The 20,213-nt window shown below is 44.1% G+C and overlaps 1 protein-coding gene across 2 annotated transcripts in view; it reads left to right on the forward strand.

Annotated features, from left to right (window-relative positions):
- LOC119185685 (uncharacterized) overlaps positions 1-19,584 on the forward strand; it is a 61,605-nt gene extending 42,021 nt beyond the window's left edge. For both annotated transcript variants that reach the window (XM_075868229.1, XM_075868230.1), the window contains 4 exons: positions 845-1,117; positions 3,001-3,145; positions 16,979-17,242; positions 19,119-19,584. In XM_075868229.1, coding sequence (XP_075724344.1) covers positions 845-1,117; positions 3,001-3,145; positions 16,979-17,242; positions 19,119-19,267 — 831 coding nt within the window. In that variant the 3' untranslated portion in view covers positions 19,268-19,584. The remainder of the gene's footprint in view (positions 1-844; positions 1,118-3,000; positions 3,146-16,978; positions 17,243-19,118) is intronic.
- The last annotated feature ends 629 nt before the right edge of the window (positions 19,585-20,213 follow it).

A 20,213-nucleotide genomic window follows, 5' to 3' on the forward strand; every position in this document is an offset into this window, starting at 1 on the left:
TGTTATAACGACGTTATATGGGAGTGTCATCACATCACAATTATTTTTGCGGGACTCGTGCACAAGCCGAAGCCGATGGCCAATTTTCCACGCTTGATGAGGTACCTCAGACTATTGCCTCAAGAACATGGACGCTCATTTCAGCCACCGCCACCACTGCTCGCAGCACTCCGCCGCCTTCGTGCGGTTCCTCTTGGCGACGGCGCACGAGCGTTTGTGAGAGGGTGACCTTTTGAGAACGGTCATTGTGAGGCGATGAATACATCCAAATTTCTATATGTCATCCTTACGTCCCTACGACGTCCCATGCATTACATGATGACGTCCTCGCATGACATCTTTGCTTGGTTAGAGGCGAACTCATTACGGAGGTAGTGCTAAACCAAGTCAGGGGCAGACAGCTTGCTGCAACTCCAATCCCGGAGGCTGTGCTATGTCATGTTAGTTGCCACGTTAGGGGCCACGTTAGGTGATTCCTGAGAGCGGTGGGGGGGGGGGGGGGGGTCAATAGATCGATTGAGAAAAAGAATGAAAAGACTTTCGCACTCGAGCCTTTGCAGGTGAATCTATAAAGTATCATGTGTGTTCTTCCTTCGCCAATATGCACGAATAACACCTCCTTCAAGCAATAGAACCTTCCGGTGCTGAGAAATAGAATAATTTCAGAAAGGTATCAGCTTGATATAGTTTGCTCTAGCCTGCTACTCCACTCAGGGGAACAAAGACGGGGGAAGAAAAGAAGTGATGAAGAGCTTCCAGTGTGGATACTATTAGAAAACAGTTAACGTCCTACTTGTGGCGCCTTATCTCAAAGCGCAAAGGTTAATCCGTGCCAATATTCCAGGTATCTCTCTTAATGACGACACCGTCGGTGTTGTACCTGTTGGCGAGTGCCGTCAAGGCATCGGGAACTACGCTTCTTTCGCTGAAGAAAGTGGTCAGTCTCGGTGCAACGATGCCCAAAAGCACAGCTGGTATCGTGCTGTCGGCGTTGAAGCCCAAGGAGTTCAGAAATGTCTATGGCCTGTCCGAGGCCAGCGGAGTCGTTTGCTGCCCTCCAGCTGGTCAGTCATGTTTTCAGAGTGTGGGCTTTCCGGTTCCGGATACGCAGCTGAAGGTAAGGCCTTTTAATGCTCTTCCGTCGCTTTCTACAGCGTTTTTTTGTTTCTGGTAACATTTCATGTGTATGTCTTATTTTTTCATGTAACACATCACTTAGGACCACTCAGTTAAGTGACACATACTCTTTTTTAACAATAGTTCATCAGTATGAGGCTCTAAAGAAGTACTTTTCTGCCATCAAAGTCGGCGTTCAACAAATCTAGACTTGAGGGAAGTCGAAATGTGTTCGTTACTTCCTTCAGAAAACGCTCTTTTGTAATAAACTGACATGCAAAGTAGAACGTTCTCCATCAGGGTATTTTTGTGCGTGAAAGTGTATGTACTTATACAAATGCAAAATTCAAAACTGCCGGAAAGGGGTGGCGGTGGAAGGTGGTTTCAACAACCTCACCCCCCTCCCTCTCTGGTCGTGACAGTGTTCCCAGGATCGTCACAATACAGGCGAGGACCTGAAAATACTGTCCTAACTTTACAGGAGTGACTGGTCCTCTGAGCCCTATCACGGCTCACGGCTCCATATAGCAGCCGATCACCAAATACTGCTCTAATAATTCCGACCAACGTCGCGTGAACGCAGTCGCATGAGGACGTCAGCCGTAGCATTGACTTCAGGGTTCAGCTGAAAGTTCAGGCATCTTCGTAAGACAGACTCAAACCACCGCTGTATCACATTTAGAGACCTCAAACGCCATAATATTGATGATAAGATGCTGGGTTCAACGTCCCAAAACACTATATTATTAGAAATGATGTTGTATTGGAGGTCTTTGGAAATTTAAAGCATCTCGTGTTCTTTAGTGTGCACTGACGCCACGCAGTGCAAGGCCCTCTACCATTTCTCCACCATTGAAATGCGACCACCGCGGCTGGGATCAAACCCGCGACCTCCGAGTCAGCATCCGAGCATCCTAGCCACTGATCCGCTAAGGTGGACACCTCAAATGCGGAACTACACACTTGAGACATGTATAGTTGAATATTTCTAGTGATGAATGTTTTCGCAAGCGACTGCTTACAGCTACGTCGCGTCGCAATGTGCGCCTATAATGGCATAACCTTGTCCATATTGTGTGCACCTACGCGTGATTGGTGCCACCGAAGATTTCCCTGAATTGGGATCTGTGTTAACAGAGCCCATTTCTTAAGCTATGCAGGAAACACGGCTTGTTAATAAATGTTTGTAAAGTCTTTCTGCAGCGCAGACTCTTTCGTATATTATCAAATTGAAAATCGAATCAAAAATTATTTTATTTCAGAGCACATCAAGCGGAGACAGCGACTAAAGGCTTAAAGGGCCTGATGAAACCCCTGCCCCCGTTCAATTCATACAGAATGTCGAAAGACAAGTACAATAATATGACCCCCTTCTGCAGGTTCCCACATGATTCTGTGAACGGTTCATGCTTTTAGACACCCCGCCGCGGTTTTGGTGCTCGACTGCTGACCCGCAGGTCACGGGTTAGAATCCTGGCCGTGGCAGCCGCATTGTCGATGGAGGCGAAAATGCTTTAGGCCTGTGTGCTTAGATTTACGTGCACGTTAAAGAACTCCAGGTAGTCGAAGTTTCAGGTGCCTTTTACTATGGCTGGCGTCTCGCACAATCGTATAGTGTTTTCGGGACGTGAAACCTTATCAATTATTATTATTACCATTGGCGCTTGAACAGAACGTGTGAAAGGATTACTAATCGGTCATTCTCTACACCACCCATATTCACTGAAGCAGTTAAGTCGTTTGCTGAGAAGTTTGTCGTTCTTGTGCACTGCTTTTGTTTAGTTGTTTCCTACCTTTCACTTGCAGTGCTGTGAATTGTGGCTACAGTGCCGAATAAGTGACAAGTACAGTAGTGAATACAATTCAGGCATTCCCGCACTCTAGGTGATTGATCCGCAGTCAGAAAGAACGCTGTCGGTGCATCAACGCGGCGAAATAATGGTGCGTTCGCCCAACATCATGTCAGGCTACTACAATAATCGTGGGGCAACTGCAGCCGCCGTTGATCCTCATGGCTGGCTGAGCACAGGTGAGTCGCAAGAGCAGCAGGCTGCAATGTTATGTGCATTTTACTGCCCAGGCTATTACGAGCTCGCAACGATGGCTGATTTTGATTGCGTAGTTGCCATCCGCCACCGCCACCATTGTCCATTAGCTGTTAACCACGCAGTTGGGAACAAAATGGCCTGTGGCATGAAAAAAAACGGCCTCCGTTGAACATGCAGAACTGTCCCAGCCAAAACAGTTTTTTTTTACTTTCTTGTGGCAACTACAAGTGTACTATCGAGGCACCCATTAAGCCATTCGATGCAAGGAAGTGCCCACTACACTATTATTCATCATTTCAGAACCAAGCAAGGTACCCGCTAGACAGAAGAAATTATGCCCACTATGTTGATGATGTGCCTGATAGCGCTGAAGAAGTATGGCTCAGCCCTTTGTAGTAGGTGGAAACCTTTGAACAATCAATGCCTATGATGCCTATGAAGTACGCTATGCCTATGATGTACTGGAATGGGCAGCTTGTCATTTAGTCCCGAAACAATGGCTCTTTTTTGTGGTGACGGCCAGCAGGGCACACCTTACTACTGTCTCACCATCTGTCGGCGCCTCCTAAAGTAATTTACGTGAAGTTGAGATCCGAAGCCTCTGAGATTTGTTGTTTTAGTTCCCGCGCTCATCGTGTGTGGGCAGAGGAAACTTGTCGATTGCCGTCGTCTATTTCTCTCAACGCGTCAGCTGCGAAAGCCTGATGCAGATCAGTTTTTGCAGACCAACAGGAATTTAGGGGTTTACTGACACAAACTATATCCCTTACCCTGAGTATTTCGCGGTGAATTTATAGTTACGTCCGGCACGTTGGCGTCCTATATTTTTAAACATTGCGATCTCCTGGCTCATGTAGGTATGTGGTAGTCGTGGAACTCACCCGATGATTGCGTTATCCTTCAGGACCTCCTTGTTTGTTTCGTCACATAACACAGTTCGCGTAACAGCTAGGCAGGGGTACGAAAAGTACAAGTGAATAGCGGTGTGCTTTTCACGCGTTTTGAAATCAAAACAGTGTGGGAACAGAAAGACGACCTGGATACCTGTCCTGCGATAGGAAATGTGTGAGCTCAGGCTACGTAAAAGCAGCATTATTTATCTCATTAGAGCATCCATATGTGTTGGATGTGTTTTAATCTTGGAGATACTTTTGATTTCAATTGTTTGATGTGACTATTCTACTAAAACTGCATAAACATCCACAATGCAAACTTAAATTACGGTCGTTAGGCCCACCGTTCGTGACGCACTTCTAGCGACGTCATCGCAAAAACGACCACCGCTTTCCGATTGGTTTGCTGTGAAGACGGCACATTGCAACATTAGAGTACACCAACTGCGCTATTCGCAATGAGTGACACCTTGTTGTTATTCTACTCTTCTACAACACATGTTAAATTTGCTAACATAATTTCTTGCCTGACATCACGCCTGTATAGAGTATTTTTGCGAGTGAGTGTCAAGCACAGACGTGGTTTCATGAAATAAAAAAAATCACAGCATATCCTCGGAGTGAATGATGATTGGTGGGGCGAAGCGTTCGTCAGTCCGTCCGTGCTTTCTTCAACCCAATCGTTCTTGCGTCTGTCCGTCCATGCGTCCGTCCATTCGTGTGACCATTGGTGCATCTGTCCTTCCATGCGTCCCTTCGTGCGTCCATCCGTCTGTCCATTCTTCTATCTGTCCTGCCGTCCGTCCAAGCGTCTGTTCGTGAGGCCATCCCTCTGTTTGTCCGACTGTCTGTCTGTCTGTATGTATGTATGTATGTCTGTATGTATGTATGTATGTATGTATGTCCATCCGTCCGTCCGTCCGCCTTTTTGTCTGTGCATCCATCAGTCCGTCCGTCTATCTGTAGGCCCGCCCGTTCATCCGTCCGTCTAGTGAACACTCCAAGTACATCATCTGCACACAAATGAAGGCAATAGGCCCCATGACTTTGCTGACACCCTGGCAGACTTATACCTGCCGACAGAAAGCAAATCAGTCCCCTGAGACGACCCGACACACGAGTACAAGGGGACACCTCAACGCTCACTGGGCCGTCCATTCAAGGTCTCCGAGATTGTGCACGTCCTTCAGAGCCTAAATGGCTACTCGGCCCCTGGTCCAGACGGACTAACTAACGAACTGCTCAGAAATCTAGATGACCAAGCCATCCAAATCGTTACGAACAAAAAAATGGTTCCAGATCTGAATGTTACACCGCAAATGTAGTCGAAAGACGATAGTCTCGCGTCTGGAGAGAGTGAACAAAACGTTTATTTGATGTTCTGCGCAAGAAAATCGGTGAAGGGTATTCTGGAGGCGCTGCGTCAGAGTGCCTCGAGCATGTAGCGGAGGCGAATGAGCGCATTGAGGCACGTTTGACACAAGCGCCCTCTGGCAGTTATCTTCGAAAACGAAGGCGTGCAGCCCGCGGAGAAAGATGCGTGCCAGTCTCGGAGGTGATAAGGTGTAGAACGGAAAGCGACGGGCAGGTGCCACCACCGTAACGTCGTAGCAAAGCGTTGGAAACACCTTTTTGAGCATCGGGTTGCACTGTCAGCGCAGCGCGATAAACGCTACATTCCTTAGAGTTACTTGTGTGTGCCTCTTCTAGTATAAAGGCGGACATGATAAATCTCCTTTGCCGTATTCTATTTTTCTCGCACCCACAGATCCGGTTGAAGTAGAAAGATTAATTAGAAAACTTAAAAACAATGTTGCATCAGGGATTGATGAGATAGGTTCTGTTGAGTTAAAAATGGTGTCACCATTGATATCTAATGTCTTGGCCTATATTATCAACTTCACCCTCACTAACGGTGTATTTCCAGAGCAGCTAAAAGTAGCAAAAGTCACTGCAGTACATAAAGGTGGTGATATCAATACTTTAGCGAACTATCGACCTATATCCGTGCTTCCAACAATATCGAAAATATTTGAAGAGGTTATTTATGATAGACTTGCATCCTTTTTCGATAAGCACCAAATAATAACAAAAAGTCAGTATGGTTTTCAAAAAAATAAATCAACAGAACAAGCTCTACTGTATATCAAAGATAAGATAATCGAAAATATGGAAAACAAAAAATATACCCTTGGGCTCTTCCTCGATCTTAAAAAGGCATTTGACTCCATACAATTCAAATCATTGATTCATAAATTATCAAGCTATGGGGTGCGTGGAGTTGCACTACAACTGTTTAAAAGTTACCTAGAAGATCGTTATCAATATGTAAAACTGAATAACACTATTTCTGCAAAGATAAAGTTGAACCAAGGAGTCCCCCAAGGGTCTATACTGGGGCCATTATTGTTCCTTGTCTATATAAATGCTATTGTCGATATACCTCATTCTCCTGAACTTATAATGTACGCTGACGATACGAATGTTTTCTTTTCATCAGACAATCTAATATCACTTGAGGTCAGTGTAAATAATTATCTAAGCAATCTTTCAAATTGGTTAAGGCAAAATGGACTGCGCTTGAATGCAAAAAAAAACAACCTATATGATATTCCGACCTGTAAATAAACCTATTAGTAACATAGCTATAAAATTCGAAGGAAATTGCATCGCACATGTTAGGGAACAAAAGCTTCTTGGTGTATGGTTTCAGGAGGAATTAAACTGGAATACACATGTAAATCATCTGATCACCGCATTAGCGCGAATAGTTGGTTGTTTTTTTAGAACAATGCACTTAATCCCATTGAGGTTAAAAATAAGTATGTACTATGCACTCTTCCATTCTAAAGTAAGTTATGGGATGTTAGTCTGGGGAACGACATCACAAGGGAATTACCATAAGTTAATAACTATACAAAAGAAAATATTGCGCTGCTTTGAAAATTACACGGGGAATCTACAAGACTTGCGCACTGCTCCACTATTCATTAAACATTCAATACTCAGAATTGATCAATTATATCATTTTAAATTACTTCAGTTAATACAAAAGACTAAGCTATATGAAGAAAGTTGCACCGAAAGACCACACTACAGTATGCGAGAACAAAAGAAGCGAGCTCCTAGAACAAGAACCAAGTATGGAAAACAAAGTATTGCTTACCAGGTACCTCAGGTTTTAAATACCCTTGCAGATCAATTGAACTTTAGGGCTAGTAGTGCGACTTTCAAGAAACAAATAAAGAACTTATTCATAACCACCGGTCTACACTATCGAAACTACGTAATGGAGTCTCATGCCTCTGCAAATGCTTAAATTGTTCATAAACTTATATGCCAATTATACGAGTGTATACCGCGGAATTCATTGTATCCACATGCATCTTATGTCTGTTTTTGAGTTGTTTCATTGATATTGTTTAGTTGTGAATTATAACGAGAGTGACCTCTAATTCTTAAAATGTGTTATGTAAACTTCTTATGCTATTTATGTTTGAATTTTGTGTTTACAATTTCAGGTTACTTGAAACCAATGTATTGAATATATATATTGTTTAAGCTTGCACTGTCACGGACTGCGGAGGGACAAAGGCCTTTGTCAGGCTGTTCGCCTTTAGCCCTTTGCCCCTGCAGTGAACTCTGTATCTGGCTTACTGTAAATAAAATACTACTACTACTACTACTACTACATACAAAACTTCGAAGTGTTGTTATGGCGCCTCAGATATGCGCAATAATTGCTTTTTAGTTGAAAATCGCACAACTATGAACGCTAAACCTTGAGCAGTATCGATGGGCGCTGTGAATGCATTTGGCCGTTTGGTGCCGTTCGAGGTATCGTTAGAGCAGACAGACATACAGACAGACAGACCAAAATTTTTCTGTCGAAGGTCCCCAAGAAAGACTATCGTCTTTAATAAACGATGTATGGACTGCAAGCCATGTACCGGATGAATGGTGAACTGCCAATATAATCCTCATCCCAAAACCCGGAAAACCACTCCATGCCGAGAACTTGAGACCAATTTTTATTACTTCCTGCCTCGGAAAGGTCGCCGAACATGTCATTTACAATATAATTGCAGAGCACATCGAAGAAAACAGCCTTTTTTGCCACAATCTCATAGGCTTCTAATATTCACTATCAACACAAGATGCCATGCTCCTCATCAGGAGCGCTGTCATAGACAATAAATCAATGGACGTAAAAGGCATCCTGGCGCTCGACCTAACTAAGGCCTTCGACACGGTCAGGCATGAACACATCCTCAATGAAATCTCCACTTCAGATCTCGGAGTAAAATTTCACAACTATGTCAGATCGTTTTTGGCTGGTCGGACGGCCACCATAAGCATCGGACAAATCAGAAGTCGAACGCACAAGCTGGGGAACATCGACACTCCCCAAGGGTCAGTGCTTTCGACACTTCTTTTCAACATCGCAATGCATGATCTGTCGAACAAACTCTCGAATATCCATGGGGAGGACACGTGATTTATGCGAACGACATTACCATCTGGTCTGCAAGCGGCCCACTAGCACCCTGGAGCAGAACCTACAGCATGCGCTAGACACCACACAAGTTTTTCTTCAAAAATACAGGGCTGAAGCTATCTTCCAGCAAATCAGAGCTCCTTCTGTGTAAACGTGGCCCCAGGAAGGGAAAGCTCCTTAGCTCCCTCCCCGTTCTTCTACACACCACAGATGGAGGTATTATCCCACGATGTAACACAATCAAGGTCCTGGGCATGCAGGTCGGTGCATACAGCGATGACAACGTGGAGGCCCTCAAACATATAGGGAAGAGTGTCCTCAGCTTCACTAGTGTCTTATCAGGGGTCTCTAGCAGAAGGGCTAGTCTGAAAGAGGACAATCTCATGAAAGCATTTCACGCCTTTCTCGTCAGCCACGTGACACGCCGCCCCCTTCCTCATCTGGAAGAAGACAGAGCTAAACAAAATTGATACATTAATTAAACAGGATTGAAAAGGGTCCTCAGCCTCCCTCGCAGGACTAGTACGGATCGACTCCTCCAATTAGGCTTGTACAATACAGCTACCGAACTATTTGACGCACTGTGGCATGCACATATTAGTCAGCTGTCACCCTCAAGGGTGGGTAACAAGATCTTGTTAGGAGCCGGCCTTCAGCCCCTCTTCATACCACCAGAAAAATCCCAACTTTGCGCACACGCCATGAGTGATAACAGTTGACCCGATTCCCAGATACATACACCCAAGCCACAATGAAGGACGAAGAAAAGCAAGAGCCAAGACCATACTCGCCAACATCATGTGCAATGATACGAAAGTCCTCTTCGTTGATGCTGGAAGGTATTGGAATCGAGGTGCCTACGCAGTCTCTGAGGGGGGCGCCCATGGCTCGCTCATCAACGCAGCCATGGTAGTTATCAACTTCACCCATGAAGCAGAGGAACTGGCCATTGCGCTAGTTCTTCAAAACTGCACGCGAGCCTCTGTCATTCACTCGGACTCTAGAACAGCTATAAGAACTTTTCCGGCAGCCCTAACCTCTTCGGAGGCCGCTACAGTCGTTAACAGGCTCTTCAACCAACAGACGAAGGAGGAAAATTTTCCGTCCTCAGACGTCGTGTGGTTCACGGCTCCCATGGGAAACATTTCCGGCTTTCCTGGCAAGCCAAATGAGCGGGCACACCAACTGGCGTGAGAGCCCACTTTCCGCGCCAGCCCTCGTTTAAATGCAGCCTGCAGGAACCTCGACCACAAAAACCCACTCGTATCATATCACGAACTCACCTTTCATCACAGATTAGAACGTCGAACTTTTGCTCCTCATCACACAAACCTGAACAGAGCACAAGCAATCACTTGCAGACAGCTGCAGACTCGTACATACATCACACCAACGACACTAAGCAGAATAAATCCTGACTTCTCCACTGTATGTCCGCACTGTGGTAACAAATATAACAATTTCGACCACATGGTCTGGCTGTGCCCTGCCAACGTGGGTACTAAATTTTCTGACAAGTCTTCTTGGGACTCCACCCTTCGAAGCACAGAGCTCATCGCTCAGCTCAAGGCTGTCCAGAGGGCCCGGGCCGTTGCCGAAAGACTCTCTCTACCGTTTCCGACCTGGGTGGAGCCCCTAAATTCATTGGTGGGGTTTTCGTCAACACTTTCTTTCTTCTCAGGACCTCAATGAAGTTCATACTCACTCACTTTCATCATGTATTCATAATGTATAAGTCCCGCCATTCAGCGGACATTCTAAGGACCGCTCTTTTGGGTATGTGCCACCGGTGGCTACATACACCATCGGAGGGTGGACAGACTTACACCCTAAGTAGCTTCGCCCCTAAAATTCGGCAGATCCCACGTACCTGAGAATTTACGTTATGCGAAGCATGTGGAAGGAAGGTGACCGTGTTGCAATTTTTTTATTGAGCCACACTTCATGTAATAACGCTAAATATATGTACAGATAGTTCACGCACAAACATATGTTGAAGAGTTGCAGATGTTTATATAACCAGTTGTTTGCACTTGCGCAACGATGCCAACTGCAACATGCGTATTCGCAACACCAGAAGCTGATATGAAGCGCTGCTGCTCGCGAATATGCTGGCCCTGGAGACTGCTACATAAATCAACTTCAGCGCATGGCACCTAAGCATAATTGACATTAACCCGGCGTAACGGCTGTATCAAAGGTGTACATATGTAATGGTTATAAAATTGGGTAGGCAGTTCTGCAACCAATATTGACGTTTCAAGAAGATTAGCACCTATTTAACAAGTAGTTCCGAGACCTGGCGTAGCTCTAAGGTAGAATGCTTCATTGCCACGTTGAATGCTTTGGTTCAACTCAAGCTGGAACCCTAACATTTATTTTATGCCTTCGTTGGGTCGACACTACCGATGTCGGTACTTCTTAACGCTCACGCGTTAAACTTGGCCATGTGTGTTCTCGTCGTTTCTGAGTTCTTACTAAATGTCACTCACCTGTGGCACATATCCGCATACCAGCAGCATATACTTGACAGTGGGTATGTGCCACTGCTCTGTGGCAAGTGTTTGACGACCATGCAAATTTTGGTTCATGCCAAGTAAAGGGGGTGACCACGAGAGCACTCAAACGTAAGCGACTAGATGGATGGATCAAGAAATGAATGAATGGACAGACGGACGGATGGATCGATGGACGAATAGATGGACGCATGGGTGGATGGATGGATACGCTTAAAGTCACCGAAGTTCACTGAGAAATTCTTCGCATTCAAAACTGGCAGATCCCACGTACCTTTGAAATCAACGTTATGCCTTGCTCGTGGATGGAAGTCTGTTAGCTACGCGCACCACACGCACTACCAGCATGAACTGTGATAGGCTGAAATGTTTCATTAGCACGTGGTGGTATTTACGTGCGCACACATCGCGGATACGTGTACATCTGTTACGTCGATGTGTCTATGGGTCATGAGTACGCGTCCAGTGGGTTGTTGACACCTCCTCAAGTTTCTGGATATTTTTATCATGCGGATGATATCTGTTGTCGACTGCTGCGACGCTAGATAATTACGTCACCAGAATCAGCTCTTGTTGGGATCTTATATACGCTTTCGTGGTAAAACTTGACTTGTCGGTTGTGCGCGGGATGAAACCCTCTCCCCCTACTCACGTGTGGCGCATAGCCGCATCACGTGAAGGGCCACACGTGATTCACAGCATAAATAAGCTCAAGAACAGCATGAATTGGCATTACAAATCTTAATACAATTGTGTGAAGGTACCCGAGGCAACGTCAATGTTGGTTGCAAGGGTGGCTATCCGCTTATATTGGAGTTTATTAAACGTTGCATATGTACACCTGGAACTCAGCTAGCTCCAAGTTGGCGTCCAAGTGTTGTTCGAACTCAAGGCTTATTGGAAAAAAAACGTTTCTTCAATAGTAAGGACATTTATTCTGTCTCTCTCTTTCTTTGTCTATCTCAAAGCCGGAGGAATACGCGAAAGCTGCTGTTTGTGATATACACCCTATTGCACCAATTTTCAAAGTTTGTTTCGATTAAACTGGTTTCGGTACTGTTACGTTCAACCGCAGTTTAGTCTATGTGCCTGGTAAACGCGCGGTTCGCACAACGCTACTAAATTTCCACAACGACGTTGTTACACTCCGTAATGCTTGCCATAAAGCAAAGAAGAAAAAAATGCGGCATTGGCAGCTAGTGGGGGACTGATTCACATGAAAACGATTCTCGCACTGCGCGTTATCTCCCGGTATTTTTTTTTATTTTTTACTATTTCTGCGACCCATTACCGCTGCCCCGATGAAAATGTAGGATGAAGACAATATGGTTTGCCTGACAATGGTTACCGCTTCGTACTTAAAGGGCACCACTAATTGGGGTACTTTCTGATGAAACAATGCAGTAATGAGGGGAGTGTATAACGAAGGCCATGGTGTGAATTCGTAGTGGGACTCTAATTTTCAGTGCTTTTCCACCGTCTTCCCTCCCCTGTGGCTACAGTTGACAATGGCTACCACCACGAACACCAACACTCTGCAAAGACCCACCACGCAAGATACATTACGAGTGTAGCTGAGAGCGACAGCTATTATTACTTCTTTATCTTACTTGTACACCACGCACCGCTCCACAGTAAAACGTCGTAGGGAACTAAAAATATATCGCAAGAGTGGTACCGCTTTTGAACCGGTCCTGCCAGTGTCCGTCCTTGTTTAACAATACGATCGTCAGCCAAGCTAATACGGCTCACCCGACGAGTTGGGTTCTTGCCCTGACCACCTCCCTCAAATGAAGTGAGGCAAAAGTTGTGCCGGTATATAAAGAGGGCAATCGCTCTGATCTTTCAAGCTATCGGCCCATATCTGTGTTAAGCATTATAAACACCATATTTGAAAAGATTCTTGGAAAACGAATGCGCCTATTCTTAGAAAAATATAATGCTTTTTGCCCGGAGCAGCATGGATTTAGATCACACCATTCCACATCAACAGCTGTGTTATCGTTATCACAGAAGATTAACAAAGCACTGCACAACAACCTTCTTGTGGCAGTTGTCTTCATTGATTTAAAGAAGGCATTCGATACCGTCGACCATAATATTTTGCTTATGAAATTAAAACACTATGGATTCCGCGGCAAAGTTTTTAGCCTCCTTTCTAACTACATTGATGGACGTCATCAAATGGTCAACATGCAAGATCTTACGTCGTCATTATTAAACATAAAGACAGGGGTACCTCAGGGGTCAGTCCTGGGGCCCCTATTATTCTCATTATACGTAAATGATCTGCCATGCATACTCAAATCGGCCGAGTTGCTAATGTACGCTGATGACACAGCTTTAATAGTTTCCGCCGATAGCATAGCCGATCTAGAATGTAGAGCTAATGAAGAACTAGAAAATATTTTAGGTGGTTTACAGTGAACAAATTAACACTCAATGCAAAGAAAACCAAATACACCATTTTTCACTCCCGTTACCGAAATGTAAACTGTGAGTCATTTCGACTTACAATGAACAACTGCCAACTTGAGCATGTAAATGAATTTAAATATCTCGGTGTAGTGTTCGACAGCCAATTACACTGGAAAAAACAAATTAACTCTGTTTGTACTAAGGTAGCATCTGGCTGCAGTATGCTACTGGCTGCTAGAAATTATTTTAGCAGAAATATTCTCAGAGTCCTTTATTTTTCGTTTGTTCATAGTCATCTATCATACTGCTTAGACTCATGGGGATGGACCTTTAAAACTTACCTTGATCCTATCCAGATATTACAAAAGCGTGCACTTAGAATTATCGATTATGCGGCATATAATGAACCCAGCGAGTCTTCGCTTCACAAGTTGGATATTCTACCTTTTGATTACATAGGGCAGCATAAAACCGCAGTCACCATCAACAATGTTATTGCACTCAGCGTACCTTTCGATGTATCTATCTTTTCTTCCTCGTCCCGCGTCACTAGATGCATGACATTGCGGAATTTTAATCTTCCACCCACTAAAAACGTGTATGGTGAACGCTTACTACAGTTCGTAGGAGCTAAAGTGTGGAATAACATATCACTTCAGATTAAAGATTCTAGGCTTTTCTCGAGCGCACTCAAAAAATAGTTGCTACATGTAGATCAATAGTAATGACCATGTACTAAGCCTTACACATAGTTTGATGTTTTGTCTATACTTGATTATTTCATTATTTATGAAAAAAGTGCAACAATGTGTATCTTCTTGTATTTGTGTTCGTTTGTTGAAAAATCAACGTTTTTTGATGTTTTGATTTTTTCTTATATACAAATTGTATTCTGCTTGTACACTTTCTCCCGTTAGACCCCTTACTAGCCGATGGCTATGGGTCTAATCAGTGTTGTGCATTTCTTGAAATGTGATAATAACAACCTCAATAAAATGTAAAATGTAAAAAAAACCTGTGCCATCACCTCCAATCGGAAAGATGGTGACATCCCGGGCAACGTGTACTACCAGTGGCAAATATTTGTTTCGCTCCCACAGTCACCTCCCAGGCCGATGAAGGGCTATTTGTACCATTGCACATGGCTCTGGTGACAGTGCTACAGTTTCAGATCTATGAGTACTTGACATTTTTTACTTGGTTTACTGAGTTGTGAAAAGACCATGAAAGGAGTTCGAAGAGAATCTCGATTGTGTTTTACGTACTTCATTACGTTCGTGATGACTTGTCCGCCCAATTTCTCGCCGTGCCCACGTGAGTGGACAGGTACCCGTGTTGATGATAATATTATCATAATTACGTCAATAATTTTTTCTTTGCCACCTTGAAATTATGAATATTGTTACATAGTAGTACCGGGGCATCTTCAGTGGGAAAACTTGCGCACAACTGCAGAACAGCGTGCGTTCGGTGACGGCACTTGGTGCTTGAACGTACCGCGATGAACAGGGTACAAAGAAGATGGGCTATATTGAACCAATACTAACATTTTGTTCTTACTTAAGCTTAATGGCTGGCTCTACGGTGAAAGCTGTTATGAGCTAGATCTCAAGAACACCCTATTTTTTAGTGTAGTTCAACGAAATGGTGCTCCGATTGGCAAATGACATTAAAGGCAAAAAAATCAACCATACTCATAATGTCGAGAAAAAGGAATAAATCATTATTCCCGTATAAAATTAATGACACGGAATTAAGCGTCATTACTGAACATAAATACTTGGGATTAACAATAACTGAGGACCTTAGATGGAGTAGTCACATAAGCCACATAACAGCGACCGCGCTCAAACGACTCTTTTTCATCAGACGCCGCCTCCGTTTAGCCCCCATAGATACCAAACCATTGGCTTATAATACATTTGTCCGACCGATACTAGAGTACGGAAACATAGTATGGTTTCCTTTTACTAAACAAGACATCGCTAAACTTGAAGGTGTACAAAGAAAGGCAATACGGTTCATTTTTAACAAGTATGGGCACACGAATCACCTACGGTGTTAATGGAAACTGCTGGTATAGATACTCTTCAGCGCCGAGCCAGAATAGCTAGACTGAAATTTATGTACTTAATAGTTCATAACAAAGTAAATATTGATGCCACAAACTTCATAACAAGCTTACAAACACGCCCTACCAGACATAACCATACGCTGATGCTCACTGAATACACATTCCATACCGACTGTTTCAAAAATTGATTTTTTCCATTGACCATAGGAGAATGGAATAACCTTCCCTTACATATCATAGAAAGCACATCACAAACACAGTTCTTAACTGCACTTGAAAGCGTACCTTGAACCCTGTCAGACAGTTCTTTTTTGTTGTTGTTGTTGTCGTTTTCCCCCTCCTATTGATGTATGAAGCTACACCTGTTCACAGTTCTTCATGCATTTTCTCTCTTACATTTTTTTCTTTTCAAATACCAGAAACCCCACAGTATGCATTTGTCGCCTCGCTCTAAAGCACCACTGTATAAAAATGCTTACACCATAGTCTCACAATGCTTTTTTCTCTTTTTCTCCTTTTTTTTTCTTCCCTTGCCTACGGTTTTATTATGCGAGCCTGTTTTCTTTATATTATTGTACCACTAATCGCTCTTGTGTTGCACTTTTTTTATAATTAGTTGGTGTTTCCATTGTATCACAATTTGTGTTATGTTGTACTCAACTATTGTATATGCCCTCCTGCTATGATCGCTTTGGGATTGGCAGTATTTACAAATAAATAAATAAATAGTTGTCCGCCGGCACCACGGCCGCCGGTGTCCATCAGCGCGATCACCGATGACGAGGGAAAAATCTAAAACCAGTACCACAGAGTGAAATCTGCTGTGGCAATGCAGCTGTGGTCGTCTCTTTAGTTCTCGAACTTCTGATATTCTGAATATAGACGAATTCAGTTGCAGCTTAATGTGCAAATTGCTCTTAATCAAGCAGTCGTGGCCTAAAAAAATTGCTGCTTTCGCCCCTCGGTGACGGGCAAACTACTTGCATTCAAGCGAGTCAGAATTCTTCAAAGTTTTGCTCTGAGGACACCTATCTTGCTTGGTGAGTAAGGTATCAAATCAAAATAACCAAGTTTCTTGCTCGTATGAACGATAATACTTTTGGAGCATATGTTCCCAGGCAGCATTCACCAGTGCCTATAAGTCGGCTACAGTTTGTGAATTACGGGGAGGCGCCGCAAAGATGAACGAAGCACGTTGGCTTGCCGGTTCCGCGAGTAAAGAAATAGTCCCGTTGATACGCCCGTCAATGTTATCCTTAGGCAGAGTCACCTGCTGTCCGGATCGTGTCGTCAGACAAACGCCTGCTTCTATTGGTGAACGCTTTGTGGATCTTGCTTTTGAGAAAGAAAAGTTGTATCTGACTTAGAGTTATTTAGCGTGAGAGTGGTGTCACAGACACAACGTGTGTGTGCAGGGGATGTTGGTTACTACGACGCCATGGGCCGGTTCTACGTGACAGAGCGGCTGAAGAGCGTCATCAAGTGTCTGGACACCAAGGTTGAACCCTTCGAGGTGGAGCAGTGTGTCCTCGAGTTGTGCTGTGTTGCCGAAGTTGCCGTCCTGGGAGTGCCTCACCCGGTCCTCGGAGAGGCACCGGCAGCCATTGTTGTGCTGAGGCAAGGATGGAAAGTGGGCATGAACGATCACATCGCACAGCGGATCAAAGACCACGTGACAGGTACAACACTGGAAGTGTTGCTTATCTTTTGCAGGCTACTTCCACTCATGATGCACTTCCTATAAAGTAGGGTTATCCAATTTACATAAGCTAGCTGACTGAAGTCGAAACATTTAGCGCCGTAAAGGTCTGGAATAGTGCGGAAGTTAGAACCGGGGTAGGATGGGGGGGTGGAGGTGGAACAAAATGTCAGCTAACGTTTTTCAAAAGGGTCTTTTCATTTCTCGTGTATACGTCACTTTTGGGGAATATCTGGCGTACGGATTCGAGAAACATATATATATTCAAGGAAGTTTAAAATAAATTGCCGGGGTGGAAATTCTTGCCTACGAGTGAAGCCGTGCCACCCGTAAGATTGCGGCTGCGGCTGCCATCTTGCTAGGGGCATGATGAGCTGTTGGCGTTGGGTGATTGAGAAGAAGCGTTTTCCTCACATGCCTAACGAGTTTAACGTAGCAACCTTTTCCGGATCAGATAGTGCTCAAAGTGCATCCTTGGGTTACTAGTTTTTTTTTTAGTAAGCCTCGAATTCAAGGCAAATTTTATTGGCGATTAAGTTGCCCGTACTCGCCCCGCCGCGGTGGTCTAGTGGCTAAGGTACTCGGCTACTGACCCGCAGGTCGCGGGTTCGAGTCCCAGCTGCGGCGGCTGCATTTCCGATGGAGGCGGAAATGTTGTAGGCCCGTGTGCTCAGATTTCGGTGCACGTTAAAGAACCCCAGGTGGTCGAAATTTCCGGAGCCCTCCGCTACGGCGTCTCTCATAATCATATGGTGGTTTTGGGACGTTAAACCCCACATATCAAATCATTAAGTTGCCGGTACTTATCCATGCGGATTATTTTATCGGAAACAACTATCTTTTGATTTATATACAATCTATGTAGCTTTTACTCTAGCAAATCACAGCCACTTGATGTTCAAATGAGCACCACCAGAAAATAACGTGTTTCTGAGATTTTAAGAGGGCAAAAGCTGGCTTCACTTCTGCTGGCAAAGCATTGTGGAAGCTTCCATTCCAGCATTTTTTAACCTCCTTTATCTATACTGATCTGCAGGATGACTAAATTCTGGACGTCCATTTTGAAGAATATGGGTCCTGCCCTGCGCTTACTTGAGCACATGGTGACCGTGCTGAAACCTCATGAAAAAAATGCTTATGGCCAGTCACCTCTTTATACTCAAGCAGGGTAGCTGTTGACACAAAGAAAGTTTCAATAAAAAGGTTGGTGGGTCATGTGTTTGGGCTATGTGTACAGCCTGAGCATAAAGTGTCAACCACTCTCGCCGCAACACGCACATTGGTTTGCTACTAGTAACCCGAGCGGTTTGCGTGAATGCCTCTGGTCATAGTGTTGCAGTACTGCACGGGTAAGCACGCGCTCGACTGGTTTCATTTTTTCCCTCCTTCTTTGCAATGTTTGAGCTCCCCTTTCTCATTCCCCTATCGTAGGGTAGCCCGATAAACGCTTTTCTGGTTAACCTTCCTACATTCTGGCTGTTGGTTTCTTTCCTTCCTTCCTAGCCCAAAAAGAATGGAAGTGATTTTTTTGCCGTCCCTATAAATAGTCAAAAGCTATTTAACACTGCATTCGTAGGAGTGGCTGTATCGCTCATTTTTCTACGATTCGGTAAGATTTATGCGCGTGCCTGTGTAACTCATCGGTAACGAAAAACATCATCGCCGTTGCTATACAGGTCGTCTGTTGTATTCCGTGCTCTGCGCAAAATAAGATACATTTGTGTCAGAAGTTCACTAGTGCGTCACATTTTATTTTGTCTCCGCGATGGGAAGGAGCTCAAGTTTACCTTTTTGCGTTGGCAGTATTAAGCTGGAGATTAAATTGTGATTTGCATGTCTCCCCGTTTATTTTCCAGAGAGGCTAGCTGTTTACAAGGGACTACACGGTGGGATTGCCATCGCTGAAGGGCTGCCCAAGAACAGGAGAGGCAAAGTGCTGAAGCGCCATCTGATGGCAGAGTTTCTGAAACTTAAGAAAGAAGGGATGTTTTATCGAACTTCATGAAGAACACACAAAGATGATTGTCCTCATACACTGTAGTTGCTAGGCTAACTTACTGTCGGAACTTAGTATCACCACTACAATAAATGTGATAAGTATTTAATACACAAATGGGCTTAGTTATTGCCAGCACGATATATATGATGCGCTGACGTGGCATTTAATAGTACCATGGCCAATATGACGGTATGCGCATTTTAATGGCCTTACTGGTTGATACATGATAGGTGACCAACCTAATTTTGTGGAATGTGCCTCAAACTGAACCAAGTCTGGACGAAAACAAAACAAATAAAAACGAAAGCATTAGTATTCGCCAATTTAGTGAAACTTTCCAAATGTGCTTCTTTGTATAAATTGTTTGGAAATTTATTATTTTCCAAACCATTATTCTTGAGCTCACACGTCTCACTAGTGATTTTCCTGGCTTTGGCGTCGCATGCAAGAATCTGCACTAAAACTTTTTTATGCGCTAGTATACAAAGCCACCATAGCCGAAGTAATGGCAGCGGTGATCCACTGTCGGACCTTCGCTCGAGTGTAATTCATTGTCATTGCTAATGATTCCAATTCGGCCATTTTAGTGGGTGCCATGAACACCACACTTAACGCCAACAAATGCTTCTTGAGCTATCTTTAGTACTTGTGAGCCACACGTTTTGTCATGAAGGCAAGTCAAAATCAAGCGGCGTTCTTTTAAAAAGGTTAGACTAACGAAAAAAAGCCTTCTTACCAGCGCGAGTATAACAGTGCCAAAAATGAGCGTCGTCATTCATATTTGTGGAATTTATGACATCTCTGAAGTGCGTATAATTTTGGTTCACTTCGAGAGATCGGCTGCATGCGTCCTAAGTGTCACAAACTAAGCAGAACTAGAGTTGTTTAAGGTATTGTTGTGTTAGAGCACGTGAGCGTTTAGGATGCTTTACGGCATGCAGTTTTGCAAATT

This window comes from Rhipicephalus microplus, chromosome 7 (assembly GCF_043290135.1).
Source record: "Rhipicephalus microplus isolate Deutch F79 chromosome 7, USDA_Rmic, whole genome shotgun sequence".
Classification (NCBI taxonomy): domain Eukaryota; kingdom Metazoa; phylum Arthropoda; class Arachnida; order Ixodida; family Ixodidae; genus Rhipicephalus; species Rhipicephalus microplus.